Below are 20,839 nucleotides of genomic sequence, written 5' to 3' on the forward strand. Positions count from 1 at the left end.
AGACCCTGCTAGTAAACCACCATTAGTATTTACTGTTTGTCCCACTTGTTTCCAAATCCACTCTTTCTTCTTATAGTTACACATGCTGTAATTTTCATAAGAATTTGATATTTTCAGAAGTGTTGGATACATATCTCTTTTAGGGCCCCTCACTGCTGCCCCCTCCATCTACAGCATCTGGTTTCTTTAGCAGTCCTCAGCAAAGCCATATGTAATGGCAGAACTAATGCTACCTACAGGAATGCCAAATCCTCACATCATGCTAATACTTCAATTATTTGGGATCACTTATTGTGATTATGTGGTGCAATGGCAAGAGTGAAAGGCAAAAAGACCATGCTGTATGTGCTGATAAAAAAGAGCAGACCTGGGCACACAATTGATAGTTTCACCTATTGAAATGGAAGGGCATGAACATTTTAAGGAAAATGCTTAAGATAAACTAGTGAAACATAAGTTCAAAAATAACAAAAAATCTGGGACAAGGTTGCTTTAAAGAGTGTAATATTCCTCGAACTACAGCTATCAATAGACACTGTGTGATGATATTTAAAAGCAGAGATCAGAGGGTAGCATTCTGTTTAATGGAAGCCTGTTTACAAAAAAAGCACCTGCCATATTTCAATCAGCAAACTTGTGGACTGTCATCATCATCCTTGCTTTCTTCATTTACAAAGCTCCCTGAAGGGGAACAAAATACAGCAGCTTCAATTTGAATAACATTTTACAAAGTAATGTACTTTTCTAGATGTAGCCTGTCCTATTTAGTTACATCCTGTTTTTTTTCTCCCTAGATTGCTATCAGCAGGAATACATTTAATGTGTCTAAAAGTATACATTGTTATAGAAACATTCTCCTTGTTGACTCCATATTCCATGTACCACAGTGGCCCTGACCTTTAGTATGCAAATTGGCAGTTGCTTCTTCACTGGCTCATGGGCTCAACAAAGCAATGAAGAAAGGACAAAACTAACACTCTCAAAGCATATTTCTTGTTCCATTCTGATAAGTTCCTATTAACAAAACAATGTACTGTATAGACTATGCTAACTAGGTTCAGATGTCAGGAAATAGTATTGCCATCAACACATGTAACACATGCATAGTCATACCCAGCCAGTGTAAATATGACAGGAAGGCACAACTAAAACCACAAGGAGGGGAGCGATTATCAGATTAAAGTTTCTCTAATGTGCACGATGCCTACAAATAAACACCATCGAAAACAGCATCTCTGAACACTTGCTCCTTCGTTCCTCTATACATTGAGACAGTTTGGGCCAGAACACAAAGTAAAAATCTCATCTAATTCTACACATAGGAAAAAGCCATCAAAAATTCTTTTTAGCTTGCTTCATGGTTGCAATGACTTTATGCCAGCTTTTGAAACTAAAGTCTGAATAGAGTACAATATAAGTTGGTACAAAGTCATATGCCTGCTTCACATTATAAGAAATGTCTACTTTAGACATTTAGTCTTCATGCACACTGGACGGTTTTACAGCTGCTGTTTTTGGCTTTTGGCTTTAAAAAAACCCCAGGACTAGTGGGTTTCTAGAGGAGTTTTTTAGCAGTAAAAATTATCTAATGCTGAAAAATGCAGCAAAACGTGGCAAATCGCAGCAAAGCAGAGTTTATGGACTTCTTTTTGCTAAAAAATTTTTGGGTCAAAGAAAACTCTAGCAAAACGCAAAAAAAACTAAAAAAAAAAGCGAATACAAAAACTCTAAAAAACGCTGAAAAACTCACATTTTTAATGTCACTTTACACAGCTAACATTACCAGCATTATTAAAATGCCCAGTGTGCATGGAGCCTTAGGCATATATCCGATCCTCTGCACTGTTCCACCTATGACTATTCTTTCTTCCCTCTTAAACTGCTGTCATTTCACTGCAGCTTCCTAGACGTTCTTACCTACTTTGCTTGGATGCCTCTTGAGTCTTTTTCTCGGCTGTATTTTTATAAAATGTAGGGGAATGAAAAACTGCAGTGCCCATTAGCAGCACAGAACAGCTCTCTTTGAAAACCGCTAATTCTCCATCCCTACAGATCACAATCTGGACAGAGAAGTGTCAGATAAAAAAAACTCTATGCTAAGCTTTTCAATGACAGTTCTTCGCTTTTTGTATTTTAGATCAGCAGGAACAGGGGATCCAGCTTTACATAAAAGGTCTTTTGTCCTCTACGTATTACTACTGGGCATCATGTCTTTCAACGGTCTCTGAATGGTTTTACATTTTTTCTGGAAAAACAGAGGGGATAGAAAGGTTGTCTAAACTATGTCAACGTGCCCATAGATTAAATGGCTTCCTGACATTCTTTCTATACAACATAGGCTATTACTTTTCTGCCTAAAACTCCCACTCATGAGACACTTTGTTTCAGCTCTGCCAACATCAAAAATATATAACTGATTTTGCATTCGTCAAAACAAGACACTTCTAAAACGTCTTGCCACTAACTGCATATTTATTTATTTATTTATTTCAGGTACTTATATAGCGCCGTCAATTTACGCAGCACTTTACATATATATTGTACATTCACATCAGTCCCTAACCCTCAAGGGGTGTACAATCTAAGGTATCACACACATCTTGTGCATCTATGTATGCACTATGTTTCTCCCAAGATATGCCTTTCTATCCATCTTTTTTTTCAAAACCAAAGTTTATTGGGTGGGAAAAAAAAAAAGGGGAGGAAGACAAAGAATCAAGGGAAGCGTATACAAAATCCAGAAAGGATGCAACATCTGAATAGCAAAACATAGTACATTTTGTGACATTAAAATGTAAAATATAACAAATTGGATAGACCATATAGAATCTCAGAGCAGCTGTCCATATGTCAATAATACATCGTATATAGTGAGACGTAAGAGACGGTGAAAACACAGATGTGTGCATACTACACTAAAACTCAACCTATGGGCAGAAATGTGCTTAAAGACAAGTTATGTCAGATTTTTGCAATAAGTTGCAGTCGTATGTAGCAAATTTTATAGGAGTGTCTCATAGAGGTTTGTCCTCCGAGACTCGAGATTTTCCCATACTGAACACAACAAAACATTTGTAACTTGTCTCCATGTAGCAGCTCCTTTAAAGTAGAACTTTAAAACTCTAAAACATTTTTCTATTTTTTTTTTTTTTTTGGATAGAGTAAGGGAGGGTTATAACACCTGTCAGGTTTTTGCCATCTGTGTCCCGTTGGGGAGACTTCCTTAAACCTCCTGTCCCATAGCCAAAACAGGAACCGAGAAGAAATCCTTCCAAAGTGAGGGAATCCTGGTGTGTCACCATGGTCACCAGAACTAGTGTTCCCATTGGAAGATTTTCCCTCTATTCCTGTTCTGGCGTCAACACAAAAATGTGGGATCTTCTTTTACTTTCACTTTTGATGCTAAGAGTAATCCAGACAAACAGAGGAGAGTGAAACTCAATAATGGGGCACAGATAGCAATAAAACCTGACAGGTGTGGTAATCCTTCTCCAATCTAACCAAAATTAAAAAAGTTTTGCTTTTACTTACACTTTGAACAGTACAGTAATTTAATGCAGATGAAGCTAGTATTTTTTAAATGAAAAAAAAAAACCCTTTAATTCATATTATTGTGTATCCATACATACACTAGAAGGCTTTTAACATTTCTAAAGCCGTGGATGTAGGAACAAAGAATCCTTAGCAACAGCAAAGTTACATGATTATTAAGTTACTGTATCTCAGCATGAACAAGAGAAGAATTTGATTTAAACAACAAAAAAATGAAATTAAAAAAAATGGGACTGCTGAACATTTAGAAGAGTGTGTGACTCATTCTATTATATGTTAACAATGCAAAAAAACTATTTATGTGCATGCATATGACAGATCAGTGGTCTATACATAAACTACTCAACAAAAACCTATGAAATTCTTTAAAACAAAGGCTTAAAGGGCAAATGTGTGGGTACCTGGCCATCACACCTATATGAGCTTGTTGAATATCCCGTTACAAAACTACAGGCATTCATTTGAAGTCATAAAAGGCTCTACTCCTAATCTGGCCATACACTAGTAAAATTTTGTTTTAAAATGTTCGTGTTAAGAACATTCATTTGATTTTCTAATCATTTTTTTGGGTCAAATCAATGTTTGATTTTGTTCGGTAAGGTCCATTCATTCCAAAATTGAATGTTAAAAGCAAAAGAAATTTTGAATTTTTTTCAAACGACATTCATTAAGTCATCAAATGTACCAGGAATTTTCATACAAATTTTTGTATGAATATTTATACAAAAGGTCTTTAAAAAATGTACTATTGTATGGCCATCTTTAGGTTGAGATGTCCCATAAGATTTTAGAAAGTGTCTGGTAGAAATTGGACCTATTTAGCCAAAAGAGTATTTGTAAAGTTGGGTCCTCATGTACAAGAACACCTGGTTCACAATCAGCATTCCATTTCATCCCAAAAGAAGTTCCATAGTGGTAGGATCAGGCCTGTGGACAACAAACTCATCAAACTATGTCTTTATGAACCCAACCTATTTTGAGGACCATACAATACAGTTGGGATGCTTATGTGTCTAAAAAACCATTGACCCTATAGTGTAAATATATGTTTAATGCACATATTAAAACAGGTGATTGTCTGCAGTATTTGTAATTGTCTTTGCACATAGACAGGCCTTTAGATCCTCTAATCTCAGTGCTGATTGACATCAAAAGTCTCACTGCCGTAATGACTGTTAGCCAGTGACCATGTTATATAGGCTGTCTAGTACGGGAGCTATAATTTTTGTTTTTATTCATACCAACAAAGACATATGCTGAAATTGCTGAAAATAGTAGACATTTTACCATGCTGACATGTGACCTATACATTTAAGCGATTACACTATGTACAGCATTCAGCCAAAGGCGGAAATTTACTAAAACTGGAGCGTGCGAAATCTGGTGCAGCTCTACACAGAAACCAATCAGCTTCCAGATTTTATTGTTAAAGCTTAACTGAACAAGCTGATGTTAGAAGCTGATTGGTTATCATGCATGGCTGCACCGGATTCTGAATGCTCCAGTTTTATTACATCTCGCCCATGAACAATCATAGCATTCCCATTCATTAAGGCTCCATTCACACCTATGCAGGTGCAATGGAGTGCATGCATTTCTACATTTCACTATTCATATGCATCTTTGTTCTTTTCAATGTGCTTCCTTACATGCAAAATTTGCATAAAAGAATTGCATAACCTTTTTTTTTTTTTTAAAGGATAAATTGACCTTTTTGCCCCCCCCCCCCCTTTGAGTTTCATCTTGACAGCTAGTTTGGGATCTTCTTCCCCCACTCGCTTCTTCTTCCCCCACTCGCTGTCACAAACTATAAGAATCAATGCCGCACAGGGCTCCTCCCTCCCGGACGCATCATTCATTCACACCATTCTGTGAAATGGAACCTACAAGTCCTGACAGCCTTTCTCAATGAACTCTGAGTGCTGTTGATCTCTCTAGGTAGTTTATTGAGCTTCCTGTCAGAGTGTAACGGTCTGCCCATAACGGAGGTGTGGGCAGACAGATACACAGACAGTCTGTAGGACCAAGGAATTACTGCTGCTTTACAGGTTCCTACCAAAAAAAATAATAAATGCATATTTTTTTTACCTGCAAAAAATGTGCAGTTATTATTTTATTTAGTAAAAGTAAACTTACCGTTAAGATATTGCTGCACCAAAACACAATGCTTTGTTACCATGCATTTTGGCACACACAAACGTCAGCATGTTATTAAGGTAGGTTGGTGCCTCACATGCCTGAAAAATGACATATTCACAAACACTAAGGGCTCATTCAGACGTGCTATTAAGCCCATCCTCCATGCAGAGCCATTTGCAGATGCGTGTGCATCCATCTCTGCAGCTGCATGCAGACAGCCCATAAATGTGGATGCACATGCAGTGGCTGTACGGACAGAATCGTATGCCAAGTTTGATATTATTCCGATTATACAGGATTTATATAGCGCCAACAGTTTGCTCAGCGCTTTACAATATAACGGGAGACAATACAGCAACAATACAGTTCAATACAAGAGGGTTTGGAGGGCCTTGGTCCTTGGAGCTTACAATCTAAGAGGGAGGTGACATGAGGACAGGAGCAGATGTATGGATCTGAACGCAGAGCCTCCTAACAGGTTCACTGCCCATCTGAATGGGCCCTTAAAGAAGAAGTCAAGGTCTAATCAACCCAGTTCCAGCTTCTTCAGAGCATGCTAGAACTTATGGTAACAGAACCCTACAATGCTGCATATGGTGATGTGCATTTTTATAGTTTCCCATTTCAGAACACATACCTCAAATTCCAAGTAGTGATCTTTCATCTTGTACTCATCTATTTCCTTGGCTTTTACTTTCTTGTCAGGTGGATAGGAGCGATGCTCAGCCAGCTCAGTGGAAATCTGTTTGAGTTTTGTTTCATGTGATTTCAGCTGTTCCTCCTGAAAAGCAGATGACTGACATCTAGTTTAATGCTTCAGGACTTGCAGAGATATATTAAATCAGAAATTTCCCTGAAATTTTATTGCAGACAACTCAATATAGCAGAATGACTTCGCACTGTAATATATGTGGGACATTCTGACTAGTACGGAAGATTGACTTATTTTATGAGCTCATTATTGAGAAATAATGTGTGCTGGCAGTGTGAAAATGCAGCTCCTTCCCTAGGAGGATAGGTCAAAGTGTGCTATCAGAGCAGAAGCAGATAAAAGGAACAGCAAAACGGACACTTATTTTTTATTATACAGTTTTTATAAAAAATTTCACAAAATGTTTACATAACTTTCCCCCAGGATTTACACATTTTTCCAATTAGATCTAATTGTCACTGTTTACATATGCGTGCTAGACCTATGTGCGTGTTTGCATTTGCATGTAAGCACAGAGGGGACAGGGGGATTTCCTTTTTTATTATTATTAGTTTAATTTATTTTATTTTTTTTCTACACTTTTTTCTTTTACTTTATTACTATTACAAGGGATTAAAAAGCCCCTTGTGAAAGATTTGGCCAGTGACAGGTACTTTTTATGGAGAAATCAAGGGTCTATTAGACCCTTGATATCCCCCCAGACCTTCAAAGCATCTGATCAGCACACACCTATTAGATCAGGTGTTTATTGGCTGTAACAGCCAGAGAAAGAGAGCACTGAAACCACAAGAGATTAAATCTTTGTCGCTTCCGACTTCAATCACCCTCAGAGATTGGAGAACAGTTGTTCCTCTGCAGCCAGCAGACCGGACCACTTACAGAGGTCCTGGGCTACCAATTGGAACAGGGGAGTTTGGGGACAGGAGCAGGCGAGAGTGGAGGGGGGTAGGGGGGAGAGGTCATCCGCAGCACTTTGAAAGTAATAAGGAGGCTGTAGAGCCACCCAGATCATTTTTATGGTAAAGCTGACTGCTGGCCGAAAAAAAACCCCCCACAATAGCAGGATCATGGCTACAACTGAAGCCATGATCCTGGTATATCCACTCGCTGCCCAGGATATATCTACATTTAATGACACTGCAATGCTTCACACAGAGTGCTGTGCATTACGATGTGTTTCAGTAACATGCACAAAAATGAGCAAAAGTGTGAAGGGAGTTTAAAGTGGTTGTAAAGACTGAATGCTTTTTTTTACCTTCATGCATTCTATGCATGAAGGTAAAAAAAAACTTCTGTATGCTGTTCCCCCCAGAGGCACCCTAATACTCACCTGAACCCCCTCTCGATCCAGTGATGTGCATGGGAGCCCCAGCTGCCCCAGGTCTCCATCTCCTCACTGGCTGAGACACAGCAGCCATAGGCTCCTACTACTGTCAATCACAGCCAGTGAGAGTTGGGCAGGGGCGAGCCACGGCTCTATGTGCCAACGTAGCTAGCAGCTTGCTTTTAGGGGCACTGGTCAAGGGGGAGGAGCCAAGAGTGCTGGCAGGGGACCCAAGAAGAGGAAGATCACAGTTGCTCTGTGCAAAACCATTACACAGAGCAGGAAAGTATGTCATGTCTGTTATTTAAAAAAACAAAACAAAAAAAAATGAAGTTTTAATATCAGGTTAAAGCAATACAAAAGGTTAATTTTGTTTTTTGAAAAATAACAAACATGCTATACTTACCTGCTGTGTGCAGTGGTTTTGCACAGAGCCTGGATCCTCCTCTTCTTGGGTCCTGTGCCAGTACTCCTGGCTCCTCCTTTCTGTTGGGTGCCCCCATAGCAAGGTGCTTGCTATGGAGGCACCTGATCAGGCTGTTCCCAAGCCACTGCTCCATTTGTCCATTTAAACACAGAGTTGTGATTTGGCCCCTTCCCCTCTCTCCTCATTGGCTGACTGGCTGTCATTTGTTTTCTGATTCAGAGATCTTTATTTGATCTTCATGTGTAAACTTTGGCAGCACAGTTCCACTCTGCTGCTTGCGGCAATCAATCGTCAGCAAAATCTTTATAGTGTTCTATGGGGCTGACAACTAATTCTGGCTGCCAGCAGTGCAGCACATTGAGGGGGGGGCATGTCAGCTGCTGAGTTTTACACATGAATATGTTTAGATTGAGGGGGTAGAGATGAATGTAATATACCTAATTACACTATATCCCAAACTAGAGGCCTTCACAACCCAGGTCTCTTAATTAAAAGGGTAGGAACAGTTTAAACACTTAAAAAATGACAAAAGGGTTGGGACAGCTTAGACACAAATGTGTTCATTTCTTTTTAACCTTAACTGCCGATGCGGGTGGATGTTTCTAAACGTCCCCGCATGTCCATTGCCTATGCGCGCTCCTTGGGAGCGCGTGGCACCGCGATCGGTGCCTGCTGTGTCCTCTGGACACAACAGAAGACAGAACGATGTACAGCACCTCTGTGTGAGGTCCCGATTCATGTGATCACTGATTGGCCAATCAGTGATCACATGAATAGTAGTAAACAAGATGTCACTTCCTGACATGATTGCTTACTACCTGTGAAATCTGTGAATGATCCCAGAGGTCACATGGTACAAGGCTATTCACAATAGCCTTGTACCATGTGACAAGCTGTGACCAATCACAGCTCGCACAGTATTTCTCAATGGCTGCAGGAATGCAGCCAGAGAGAAGGAGAAATGATTGCTTTTACAGCCTTTATGGGTGTAAAAGCAATCAGTATAAAAATAAATCTTCATCACCCCCCTATAAGTAGTACAGTGTCACTAGGGTGACGGTATGTTAAAAAAAAAAATGTAAAATAAATAAATAATAATATTAAAAAAAAAAAACATTTAAACATTTTTTGGGAAAAATTATAATTTTTGGTTGTAAACTAATTTGGGTTATTTTATTTTTTTTTTTACTAAAAAGACAGATGAATACATTTTGACCAATATTGATGAAGAAAGATTATTTGCAAAATTTTATAAGAAAAACGCCTTGTTTTGGACTTTTTCATTTGTATACTGTAAAAAAAAATGTAAAATCCCAGTGGTGAATAAATACCACCAAACTAAAGTCTTATCTGTCTAAAAAAAAATGCTAAAAAAAATTCATATGGGTACAGTGTTGCATGACCACGCAATTGTCATTCAAAGTGTGATAACACTGAAAGCTGAAAATTGGCCTGGACTGGAAGTTGGTGAAAGTATCCAGACTTGAAGTGGTTAAAATCACCTTCTTTTCTCCTATCTTTTAAAACCCAATTCCTTCATGAATGTAGCAGGCTATAGACGGGCAGATATTTCCCTAAACATGTGTAGAAAAGCAGCTGGCCAATCCTTAACCACTTCCATACTGGGCACTTTACCCCCTTCCTGCACAGGCCAATTTTCAGGTTTCAGCGCTTTCAGAGCCACCTCCAATGGTGGTAAATGGAAGTCCTTGGGGATAGGAACAGCCACGTGTACCAGAACCCAAAATGGCCACTGAAGCACTTCCGGAAACGTCAGTGCGTCACTACATCACGTGCCCTGGACGCGCCTCGCCACATTCGGACTCCTTCAACAGGGATTATCCCTGACGCACTGACGTTTCCGGAAGTGCTTCAGCGGCCATTTTGGGTTCTGGTACACGCAGCTGTTCCTATCCCCAAGGACTTCCATTTATCACCATTGGAGGTGGCTCTGAGACTCTCCTTTTTCTATGTGGACGCCGATTGTATTTCTACCATTATGGATGCCGATTTCAGCCTTTTTCTATGTAAATTGATATAATAAAATTGTGTTTTTACTTGATCATAATACTGACCCCTGGTCTGTCTATGAGGTCTGTGGAAAAGTATCCAGAGAAGCATATGGCATTTTGATGAAGCTCCATCCCACATATGGATTCAATGCTGGTTATGTTTACCTTAGGGTAATTATGCAATTTTACCTTACCGTGTGCAGTGGATTCATTTTATTTAGTTTATGTTCACGATTGCTGAGGAACTTGATTTTTTGCATGTAACACGAGTGGCACATATATGTTATCCTACGATAATACACTATGTTTAGGTTTTGTTTTATTTGAGGTCTATGAGGAATATCTGGAATCCATCATCGACCCCTTTGGAATCTAAGCTATTTGGATCTGCTCTGAGCATTGCTGTCACCTTTTCACATGTTGATGGATTAATGTTTGGACTATGTTTGGACTTTCAGTTTTTAGATATAATTATATTTATTCAAGTCTGCTGTATTATTAAGTTTGTCTTCCTTTAGGGTGAAGGAGTGTATAGGTTGACTTGTCTTGTCACTTTATTAGGGTATAGGGGGTGTGTGCTATCCAATTGGTATTCTTTTTTCAGTCAAGACACCCTTTAAAATGGACAATCCCGAGGCACCCGTTAAAATTATGGACAGTCCCAAGGCACCCTTTAAAATGGACAGTCCGAAGGCACCCTTTAAAATGATGGACAGTCCCGAGGCACCCTTTAATATGATGAACAGTCCCGAGGCACCCTTTAAAATGATGGACAGTCTTGAGGCCCCCCATTCTAAAATGTGAAAAATTATTGAAATAGTTTTATATAACACAGCAACATCCACACATGTAGGACACCCAACATTGATTTATTCTTCCAAAACAAATACACTTTTGCACACTGGTACTGAGTAGTATTCCAGTGTTTCTCCTCTCTCTGTTTTTCTCCATCGCTGAGCTAATGTGACCCCAGCATTGATGGAGAGGGGCAGGGGAGGGTCATACTAGGATGTTGTGCAGGCAGCTGACATCCTTCTCATCAACTGATGATGTCATTGGTTGTCAGGAGACTGCAGACGACTACAAGGTCATAATGGTGCACAATGAAAACCTGTGGCTTTGTGTAACTAAAAGGCAGGCTTGTTGCATCTGTTGGCTTGTATACCAGTTTTGGGCAATTTTTAGATATTTTGCCAAGGCACCCCGGAACAAACCTCAAGGCACCCCAAGGTGCCTGGGCACCCTGGTTGAGAAAGGATGGGCTAAACTATACAGTAATAGGGAACAAAGGTAATTTGTGTACAATTCTATAAAGCTGCAATTATATGCTATTATTCCATAAGCTTTGCATTTATCAACTGCTTGCAGCTAGTAATATGCAAATGTGGTCATACAACTTAAAAGTGCTGCATCCAATATTAAGAATATTAAGCTTGAAATAGTTTGTGGTCAAACTTCAAGAACCAAATGAAACAGTTAAGGGATCACCGTTCACGTAATAACACAGGGATTGGGGTTGAATTTGAATCTGGCAGCCTAGCCCACAACAATCACTTAGATTGTCATGTTAGCGTTTTTCATATACTAGCACCCAGGTAGAGTTACATACCTTAGACAGTTTAGTGGTGGTGGCAGGGAGTAATGGGCGGCTGAATTTTTTCTGGGATCCAATTGCTGCTGGGAAAGGTGGAGCAGAAAACACTGCTGCCACACAATTAATTTTGTTAATCCACGATTCCATCTCCTCAGTGCTCCTAGAAGGTAAAAAAAAAAAAAACAGATCCTTATAAAAAAAACTATAAATTAGTAGCTCAAATTTAAAAGAGAAGTATGGGATTTTTATTTTAACATCATGCTTACCTAGGTGGATGCAGCATCAGATCGATCATGTCCCTCGCCCCCAGTGACAGCTCAGTTCTCCCCGCCATTCTGAGCAGAGAATGGTGACTGTCAGTCACCGATGTCTACTCTGCCCACCACCTCTCCAGCACTTACTGAACCGCTGGGCTGTGGAGGGGGTGGGAGCAGCAGGCTCAACCTCTCAGCAGATCTTTTCCCAGCCTGGACTGGCTATGTGACTTCAGCCGATACCGGGCTTTAGCCAGCTGTCGGCTGGAAACAGGTCACAGGAGTGCAGCGAACTGCACTTCTATGATCCACGATCAAAGTAAAGCCAAACCTTTAAAAAGTGCAGGCTTCCTAACAAACTTTAAGGGCCAGTTCACACTACAAAAATACACTCTGGATACGTTTTTGCTTACAGTTTACACCACACGCAGTTCCGGTGCAGTTTTGATGCAGTTTGCCATGTTCCAGTATGGTTCTGTGCAGAAAAAATGCAGCATGTTCTACTTTTTTTCTGTACCGGAAACTGACTGGAATGGACTGCATTAGTGTGAACCAGGGCCTTTGGAATACATGGAAAGCACTGTGCATGCATTTTTGATGCAGAAAAAAAGTGCACTGAACTGCATCTAGTGTGAACTAGCCCTAAGGACCAGTTCAAACCACAAAATGCACTTGGGATACATCCTGGATACGCTTTTGCTTACAATTCACACCATACGCAATTCCGCTGCAGTTTTGATGCAGTTTGCAATGTTCCAATATGGTTCTGTGCAGAAAAAATGCAGCATGTTTTTTTTCTGCTCCGGAAACTGACTGCACTAGTGTGAAATAGGGTCATTAGAATACAAGGAAAATACTGTGCATGCATTTTTGATGCAGAAAAAATGTGCACTTAACTGCACCTAAGGGCCAGTTCACACTACAAAAATGTACTCCGGAAGCATTCTGGATGCGTTTTTGCTTACAGTTCACACCACACACAGTTCTGGTGCAGTTTTAATGCAGTTTGCTGTGTTCCAGTATGGATCTGTGCAGAAAAAAAATGCAGCATGTTCTAAATTTTATCTGCACAAGAAATTGTCTGGAACTGACTACCCCAAGTCACCCAATTTTAGCCCAGAGCTATTTTAGTCGTTTAATCTTCCTTTTCTTTCCCCCTGTCTCTAGGTTTTTATTGAGAACATTTTGTGGATGCTCTAGGGGAGGCTGGTTTACATCAGGGGGGTTCGTTGCTCCTTTATGTCATATACCAGTGAGTATAACATGTGATTATAATTTTTTATCTTGCCTGTGAGGTAGGACTATTATTATTTTTGCATGTTTTATTCACCATATATGTAATATAATTTTATTTTGTACTATATAATAATACCCAATAGTGCCTGGTGGTTATCACCTGTTTACCATTGGGCCTGTAATTGTTCTTAGACCATATCAATCATTTTATTTTAATAATTGCTGCCATGCCCCCAATTACATTCTAGAATAATTATTATTATTTATTGACTGCTCTATATACCATTTTTTTATCCTATGGCGATCCCATCCAAAGTGATTATCCCATAATTTCTTAAATATCATGTTACTATGTATAATTTATATGTGTCAACATTATTCTTAGCATGTGCATTTATATCATGATGTTTTATTTATTATTTCTTATGGTTCTACATTACCAGTGATTATACAGCTTAAATTGGTCATAGGGTCGTTTAGAATTGTAACCGTCACTAATTGACTACATGTTATATAGACACAACCCACTCAATTCCGTCAGCTTAACAAAGGAGTGCTCTACGACGGCTATCTCACAGCGCATGTTCAGGAAATGTGTCGCTACGACGCTCAGTGACGTCAGCGTGCACATGCTGCGCTCTGCTGTGCGTTCTAAGCCTTGGTGCCAGAACTCCTCCATCTTGCCGGCCATAATGTCTGACACTGAGATGACAGATCACAATCTAGGACTGCACTCCATGCTGCTCCCAATGGCGGATTCCCTTTGATGGATATTGAAGTGCCTTTTTTAATCGACCCTCCTGTAAGTTGCTGTCTTTTATATGCAATAAACCAAGTTTACACTTAGAGGCACCTTTCTCCTCTCTTCTTTTACTAGTGTGAACCAGGGCCATTTGAATACATGGAAACGACTGTGCATGCATTTTTGATGCAGAAAAAAAGCGCACTGAACTGCATCTAGTTTGAACTAGACCTAAGAGTGGATTTACACTGTTCTGTGGGCATGCCATGTTGTATGATAATACCCACTGATTTTTCATTTGTCTTTCACACTAAGCTACAGCACATATATGAATTAGTCACATAGGAACAAATGGGATTTCTACTTGACATGCATTTTCATGAGGCAAAATGCAAGAGTTTTGCTGCAACAAAACAGATATGTGTAAATAAGCCCTTAAAGAGTAATTCCACCTTTGCAGTCAAATTTGAGAAAAAAAAACACTCTGTTATTATTAATTTTATTATCAATATTTAGGATTTATATTACACCAACAGTATGCCCAGTGCTTTACATATATGTTTCGTTATGTGTTCCCATTCATTACCCTCTTGCCATCCGGACCATGTCTGACATTTCTTAGCATGTTAAAAATCAGACTTTTTTGCTAGAAAATTAGTTAGAACAACCAAACATGTTAAGTTTCTGAAAGCAGAGGCCCTGCAGGAAAAAAAATACTTAAATGCATTTTTATTGAACACAAACACAATATAATACCCAATATTTGGTAAAATATAAAATATGATGTTGTGAGTAAATAGATACCAAACATGTCAAGATTTAAAATTTTGCTTGCTCGTGAAATGCTGACAAATTATGGTGCCTATTAATCTCCATAGGCCATGCTTTAACCTCTTGCCGACCGCGCATAGCCGAATGACGGCTTCACCGCGGCCGGCCAGTTGTGAGTGGACGTCATATGACGTCCTCCCAGAACGCGCTCTCCTGCGCGCCCCAGGGGGCGCGCACCCGGCGATCTCCGTGATCGCTGTGTCCTACGGACACAGCTGATCACGTGATGTGGTGAAAGGCCGATCCCACCGGCCTTTTACCACGTGATCAGCGGTGTCCAATGACACGCTGATCACAGGGAAATGCAAGTGCCGGTTCTCGGCTGCACTTTCCTCACGCTGTCAGATCGTGAGGAAAGTACTGCCGAGAACCGGCAGTTGTCAGAGCGGGGATCGGCACCGATCATCAGGGCACTGATGATCAGTGCCCTGATGATCGGTGCCCAGCAGTGACACCCGCAAGTTCCGCCCAGCAGTGCGCCCACTAGCCCCGCCCACCCGTTCCCAGCAGTGCCCCCACCTGTGCCCAGCAGTGCCCCCACCTGTGCCCAGCAGTGCCCCCACCTGTGCCACTCTGCAGTGCCACCTACCTGTGCCCAGAAGTGCCACCTACATGTGCCCACCAGTGCCACCCACCTGTGCCCACCAGTGCCACCCACCTGTGCCCACCAGTGCCACCCACCTGTGCCCACCAGTGCCACCCACCTGTGCCCACCCACCAGTGCTGCCCAGCAGTGCCACCCACCAGTGCAGCCCAGCAGTGCTGCCAGTCAGTGCCGCCAGTCAGTGCCCAGGGGTTGTGCCAGTCAGTGCCACCAGTCAGTGCCCAGAAGTGATGCCAGTCAGTGCGGTCTATCAGTGCCCATCATCAGTGTCACCTATCAGTGCCGCCTATCAGTGCTGCATATCAGTGCCGCCTATCCGTGACCCCTAATTAGTGCTGTCTATCAGTGCCGCCTATCCGTGCCACCTCATTAGTACTGCCTATCAGTGCCCTTTAGTGCTGCCTATCAGTGCCGCCTATCAGTGCCGCCTCATCAACGCAAATCAGTGAAGGAGAAAAAATACCTGTTTGAAAAATTTTATAAAAGAAACAAATAAACTTTTTTTTTTTTTCAAATTTTTTGCACTTTTTTTTAATTTATAGCGCAAAAAGTAAAGCGCCCAGTGGCGATTAAATACCACCAAAAGAAAGCTCTATTTGTGAGAAAAAAATGATCAAAATTTCATATGGGTACAATGTTGCATGACCGCGCAATTGTCAATCAAAGTGCGGCAGCGCTGAAAGCTGAAAATTGGCCTGGTAAGGAAGGGGGTATAAGTGCCTGGTAGGCAAGTGGTTAAGAGCCATTGCAGGTTACCAGTTTAGAGTTAAATGTGAGCTCTGGTTATTACTCTCACTCTAAAATTCGCTGTGATACCTCACATTTGGTACAATTACCATTTATAGAAGTGACAAAATCCTTGCCGCTTCCCTATTTATTCGTCACAATAGAAGGGGAGGAATGGATGTTCCTCCTTCTCCACTGTATGCAGCAGATCCCAACCAATGAGGCGGGAGAGCCCAGGAACAGCAGCAGGATCCCTTCCCAGCACTGTAAAAGTGAGCGGGCAACTGATCACTTTTACATGAAAGCTAGTCACAGGCTGGAAAATTTGATACCAGTTGCAGTCATGAACCTGGTAGTACCATTTGATTCAGGGGCTATATATATATATATTGTGGGGTTAGCTCAGGTGGGGGATCACCTTCCCTGGGAAAAAGGTAGACCGCACAGCAGGCTTTCTTAAAATCTGACTGGTTGTCAGCTTTATTTACAGGTTTGCAAAAATGTCAAAACAAACAAAACAGTAAAATAAACCCTTGCCATCCAGGCACTAACTAAACATGAAACTTTCCTCTCTCAGAGGTGAAGGGCTTCTCCCTGTCACCCAAAAACAAAACAAACACAAACCTTTTCTTGTAGGTATAGTCCATACACACAGCTCTCTCAGAATAGCTCTCTGAGTCCCAGGCCACGAGCGACTCCTTGCTCCAGCCCTGCCCTTTTTGTATCACCTGTTGGTGGTCATCAGTGGAGCCCAAACTCTGGTCCGGAACCACCTCTGCCATTGTGGCCCCGAAAACCCGGAGTGGACACCTTACACCTCACAGTATGACCTCATGCGAGGTGACACATATCTTCCATCCATCACTTTGCCGTTCATACTGTCACATAATATATATATATATATATATATATATATATATATATATATATATATATATATACACACACACACACATACAATGGATATAAAAAAGTCTACACACCCCTGTTAAAATGTCAGGTTTCTGTGATGTAAAAAAAATGAGACAAAGCACACAGGAGATACCCTCTCAATCTGAGTGTTTTTGCAAAGGAAGAGTGGCCAAATATTGCCAAGTCAAGATGTGCCATGCTGATAGACTCATACCCCAAAAGACTGAGTGCTGGAATAAAAACAAAAAGGTGCTTCAACAAAAGTATTAGTTTAAGGGTGTGCACACTTATGCAACCATATTATTTTAGTTTTTTATTTTTACTTCCCTCAACCTAAAAGATATCGGTTTGTTGTTCAACTGAGTTGTACAGTTTATAGGTTACATTAAAGGTGGAAAAAGTTCTGAAATTATTTATCTTTACATCACAGAAACCTGACATTTTAACAAGGGTGTATAGACTTTTCATATCCACGTGTATCTCTCTCTCTCTCTCTCTCTCTCTCTCTCTCTCTATATATAAATATATATATATATATATATATATATATATATATATATATATATATATATATATATAAAAGACCTGTCAACCTACTCTGTAAAATAATTGCTAAGAGAATTCATGGAAAAAGTCGTTTACGACTGCCGGTCCATGCAATCGCCAAGGGTCAGATACGACTGAATGGAGATAGATAGATATATATACACATACACACAGTATATGGTCTAAGAATGGCAAGTCAAAAATTATTTTAAAAAAAGCCATTTCTTATATTTCTAGTTGTTTCTTTTAGAGCAATCCTTTGGGCAATCCAGAAGCTACTGTGCAATTTTGAAGTGAAACCAGAGGGACAAAATGGGGACAGTCTTAGTTTCCCCTTAACATACAATGCAAAACCCAAACTCTGGATTATTTAACCCACTTGTTCAGTGCTAGCTCACATATATGCAGATTGGATGCAGTTTGAACACTTCCTATGATGCCTGTTCACATATGTCCAGTGCACTAGCGGTTCAGTGAGAATTCACTGCGGTTTCAAAAAGAGTCATGTCAGATTTTTGAGCAGTGCGGTACGGTTCAGATGTGGATTACAGGCTATTGACTTCTATGGGAACCATTTCTAAACCACATATGTGTGAACAGAATAGGATCCTGAGCTAATTCTGTCCTGAACCTGATGTAAACCTGGTGAACAACGTCTGTATCAATTAGCTGTGAAACTTGAGCTTCAATCCACACCGCACATGTGTGAATCGGCTCTAAATCTAGTTTTATATAAGTGATCACATATCCTCTGTTCTCAGCTGCATAAAATCTAGGGGGAGGAGAAACAGCATACACTGAACTTCCCAGCGAAAAGCTGTGAGTCTATGCGTGTGTGTGTGTGTGTGTGTGTGTGTGTGTGTGTTAGGGGGGGGATAAGCCTGATCATCGAGGGAGAGCACACCGAATTCTCAGCACATCTAAAGAACTGACCACAGTGCATTCTCTCTGCTTAGTGTGGTCCTTTCTAATAGGAACACAGAGGGACTGGCAGGAACACCAGGGATTTCACACAAAGGAAGCAATACAAAGAGAACAGGATACTTTTTCATACAAGTACATGGTACAGGAGGCACATATCAGGAATATGGGTTGGAATTTACAGATTTTTAAGCTATGTGAATAGAAACATGTAATAAATCCAAAGTTATTTTCTAAATAGTTGTAAATATACAACTCACATCAGTTGTATTAAACAATCTGCACAAAAAGCAACAAGAATTGGCACAACAATCACATTTCCAACAGCAAGAAGTAACACATTTATGCTTACTGTGGGTATGAATGCTTGCTATGGGTTAATACTTCTTGCACATCATCCAAGCCCCATCACTATTATGATGTGATTATGTGCACAATGGTGTTCTTGAATAGTTTCTATTTTTTTATATATATAGACATACATTTTTTTAATGTTTTATTGTATAAGGAAATATACAACATACATTTGAAAAAAATAAACAGATCTCCGCTCATGGTCATGTAATGCTACATTTTGGCAACAACCTATAGTGCCATGCAATATGGTCAAGTACAGCATCTACGTCAAAGAGTATTCTTTGACAAACGACATGAATGACATAATGTAGGAGGAATCTGTACCAAATGTACTGTACTATTTATTGCGACCAATAAATCTATACTAATACATGACAGTTTCTAGTATGTTTGCTTCATTTAACAAACAGAAAAAAAATTGAAGCACCGTGCAAATTTTCATACACAATTGAACATGTATTCATTCACATTTTCTCAACTCCGAAACTGCAGCATGCTTCAATTTTGTTTAGTGCAATCTAAGTGCACAGAAATCTATAATCAGATGTATACTGGTGTCTTTTCAGTTGTAGAGTGCATCCTTACAGCTTTACAGGGCAACTGTATTTCTCATCACCCCCTTCCCCCCCAAGTTTGATTGATTCACTTTCATCCCTTTAAGACCATGTATCTGATGACTGCCTGTAAACCTCTCTGTGCTCTTGTAGCAGCTGATGTGAAAAAAAAGATGGTTACACAACAGCTGGCTCAACTGCTAGAGGTGGCATGAGATGGGAAGTAGGTGAGGGACAGGGATCCTGCACTGTGGCCTTCCATTTCCCATTGGCATTATAGCAGAAATGACAAGACATGTCACCCCGTCGAAAAGGTTGCACTGCCAACAGAAACTAGCACATGTCTGAAATGCTGTGTGATATCATCTGACATTTACAATATAAAATATTTCTCGGGATTCAAACACAATGCAGATACAATTTTCACCCAATTAGCTTTTATGTGATTAGCATAAATATTAAACTTACTGTGCTTGAAAGAGGAAAACTCTCCAGTCTGCTGTCTTCAGTTTGAGGACATTGGGTCTTTTCTCATAATCTGTCGCCTTTGAGGCCAAGGCGTGATGCACGCTTACAGCATTCTTTAAATCATCTTCAGAAAGAGCCTTCTCTGGCTTGTATTCATCCTGTGTTTTAAAAGGAGGAAAGATGCTACTTAAGCAAATATGAAATTAACTATTAATATTAAACATTCAGTGACTTGGAAATATTATATTAATGATATATTTAATATTGTAATAATATTAACCTCAAAGTTGGTGTGAAAGAAAAGCAAACGTTTATTTTTTTTTCTTGCAAAATAAGAAGTGATTAGTTGCTGTTGCAACACACGCTTTTCTCCTTTTTTTTCGAAGTAGGAATCTTCTTAAAAAAAAAACTATGAGCAATGTGCAAAATTCAACAACCAACAAGAACATTTAATTCACCCATATGAGTTTGGCAATCTTAAACCTTAAAGGCTGCAAGGGGTACTGCACTAATACACACACACACGTGTGTGTGTGTATATATATATATATATACACATATAAAATCATTTTTGCATTCTGCACAATATTACCAAATACAGCCTATTAATATGCATGCATTAGCATTCAGTTTGGGTTTGGACAGAATCATAATGGTGTAAGAAACTGCACTTGTTAGGTCTCATTCACAACATACGTGGAGAAAAACTGATGGAAAAAAAAGTTTACTTCAGTTTTCATGAGCATTTATGAGTTGTATACACATTCCAAACACCTGCAAATAAAAAAAAGGCAATACTAGTTTTGTGGTGTGAACATAGAAAACAATTGGGTTTTTTTGTGCTCTTGAACTGGTGTGAACAAGGCCTTAAAGCGGGGGTCGGCAACCTGTTGATCGCGATTTACCTGTTGACCGTGGGCAGGTGACA

The 20,839-nt window shown here is 40.0% G+C and overlaps 1 protein-coding gene across 3 annotated transcripts in view; it reads right to left on the reverse strand.

The window, feature by feature from the left end:
* Positions 1-20,839, reverse strand: part of PSD3 (pleckstrin and Sec7 domain containing 3) — a 661,118-nt gene that overhangs the window by 43,370 nt on the left and 596,909 nt on the right. For all 3 annotated transcript variants that reach the window (XM_089675248.1, XM_089675257.1, XM_089675266.1), the window contains 3 exons: positions 19,912-20,069; positions 11,776-11,920; positions 6,329-6,472 (listed from right to left, as the gene is read on the reverse strand). In XM_089675248.1, coding sequence (XP_089531374.1) covers positions 6,329-6,472; positions 11,776-11,920; positions 19,912-20,069 — 447 coding nt within the window. The remainder of the gene's footprint in view (positions 1-6,328; positions 6,473-11,775; positions 11,921-19,911; positions 20,070-20,839) is intronic.

Source organism: Staurois parvus, unplaced genomic scaffold (assembly GCF_062004578.1).
Source record: "Staurois parvus isolate SC_StPar_1 unplaced genomic scaffold, SC_StPar_1.0 ptg000013l, whole genome shotgun sequence".
Lineage (NCBI taxonomy): Eukaryota > Metazoa > Chordata > Amphibia > Anura > Ranidae > Staurois > Staurois parvus.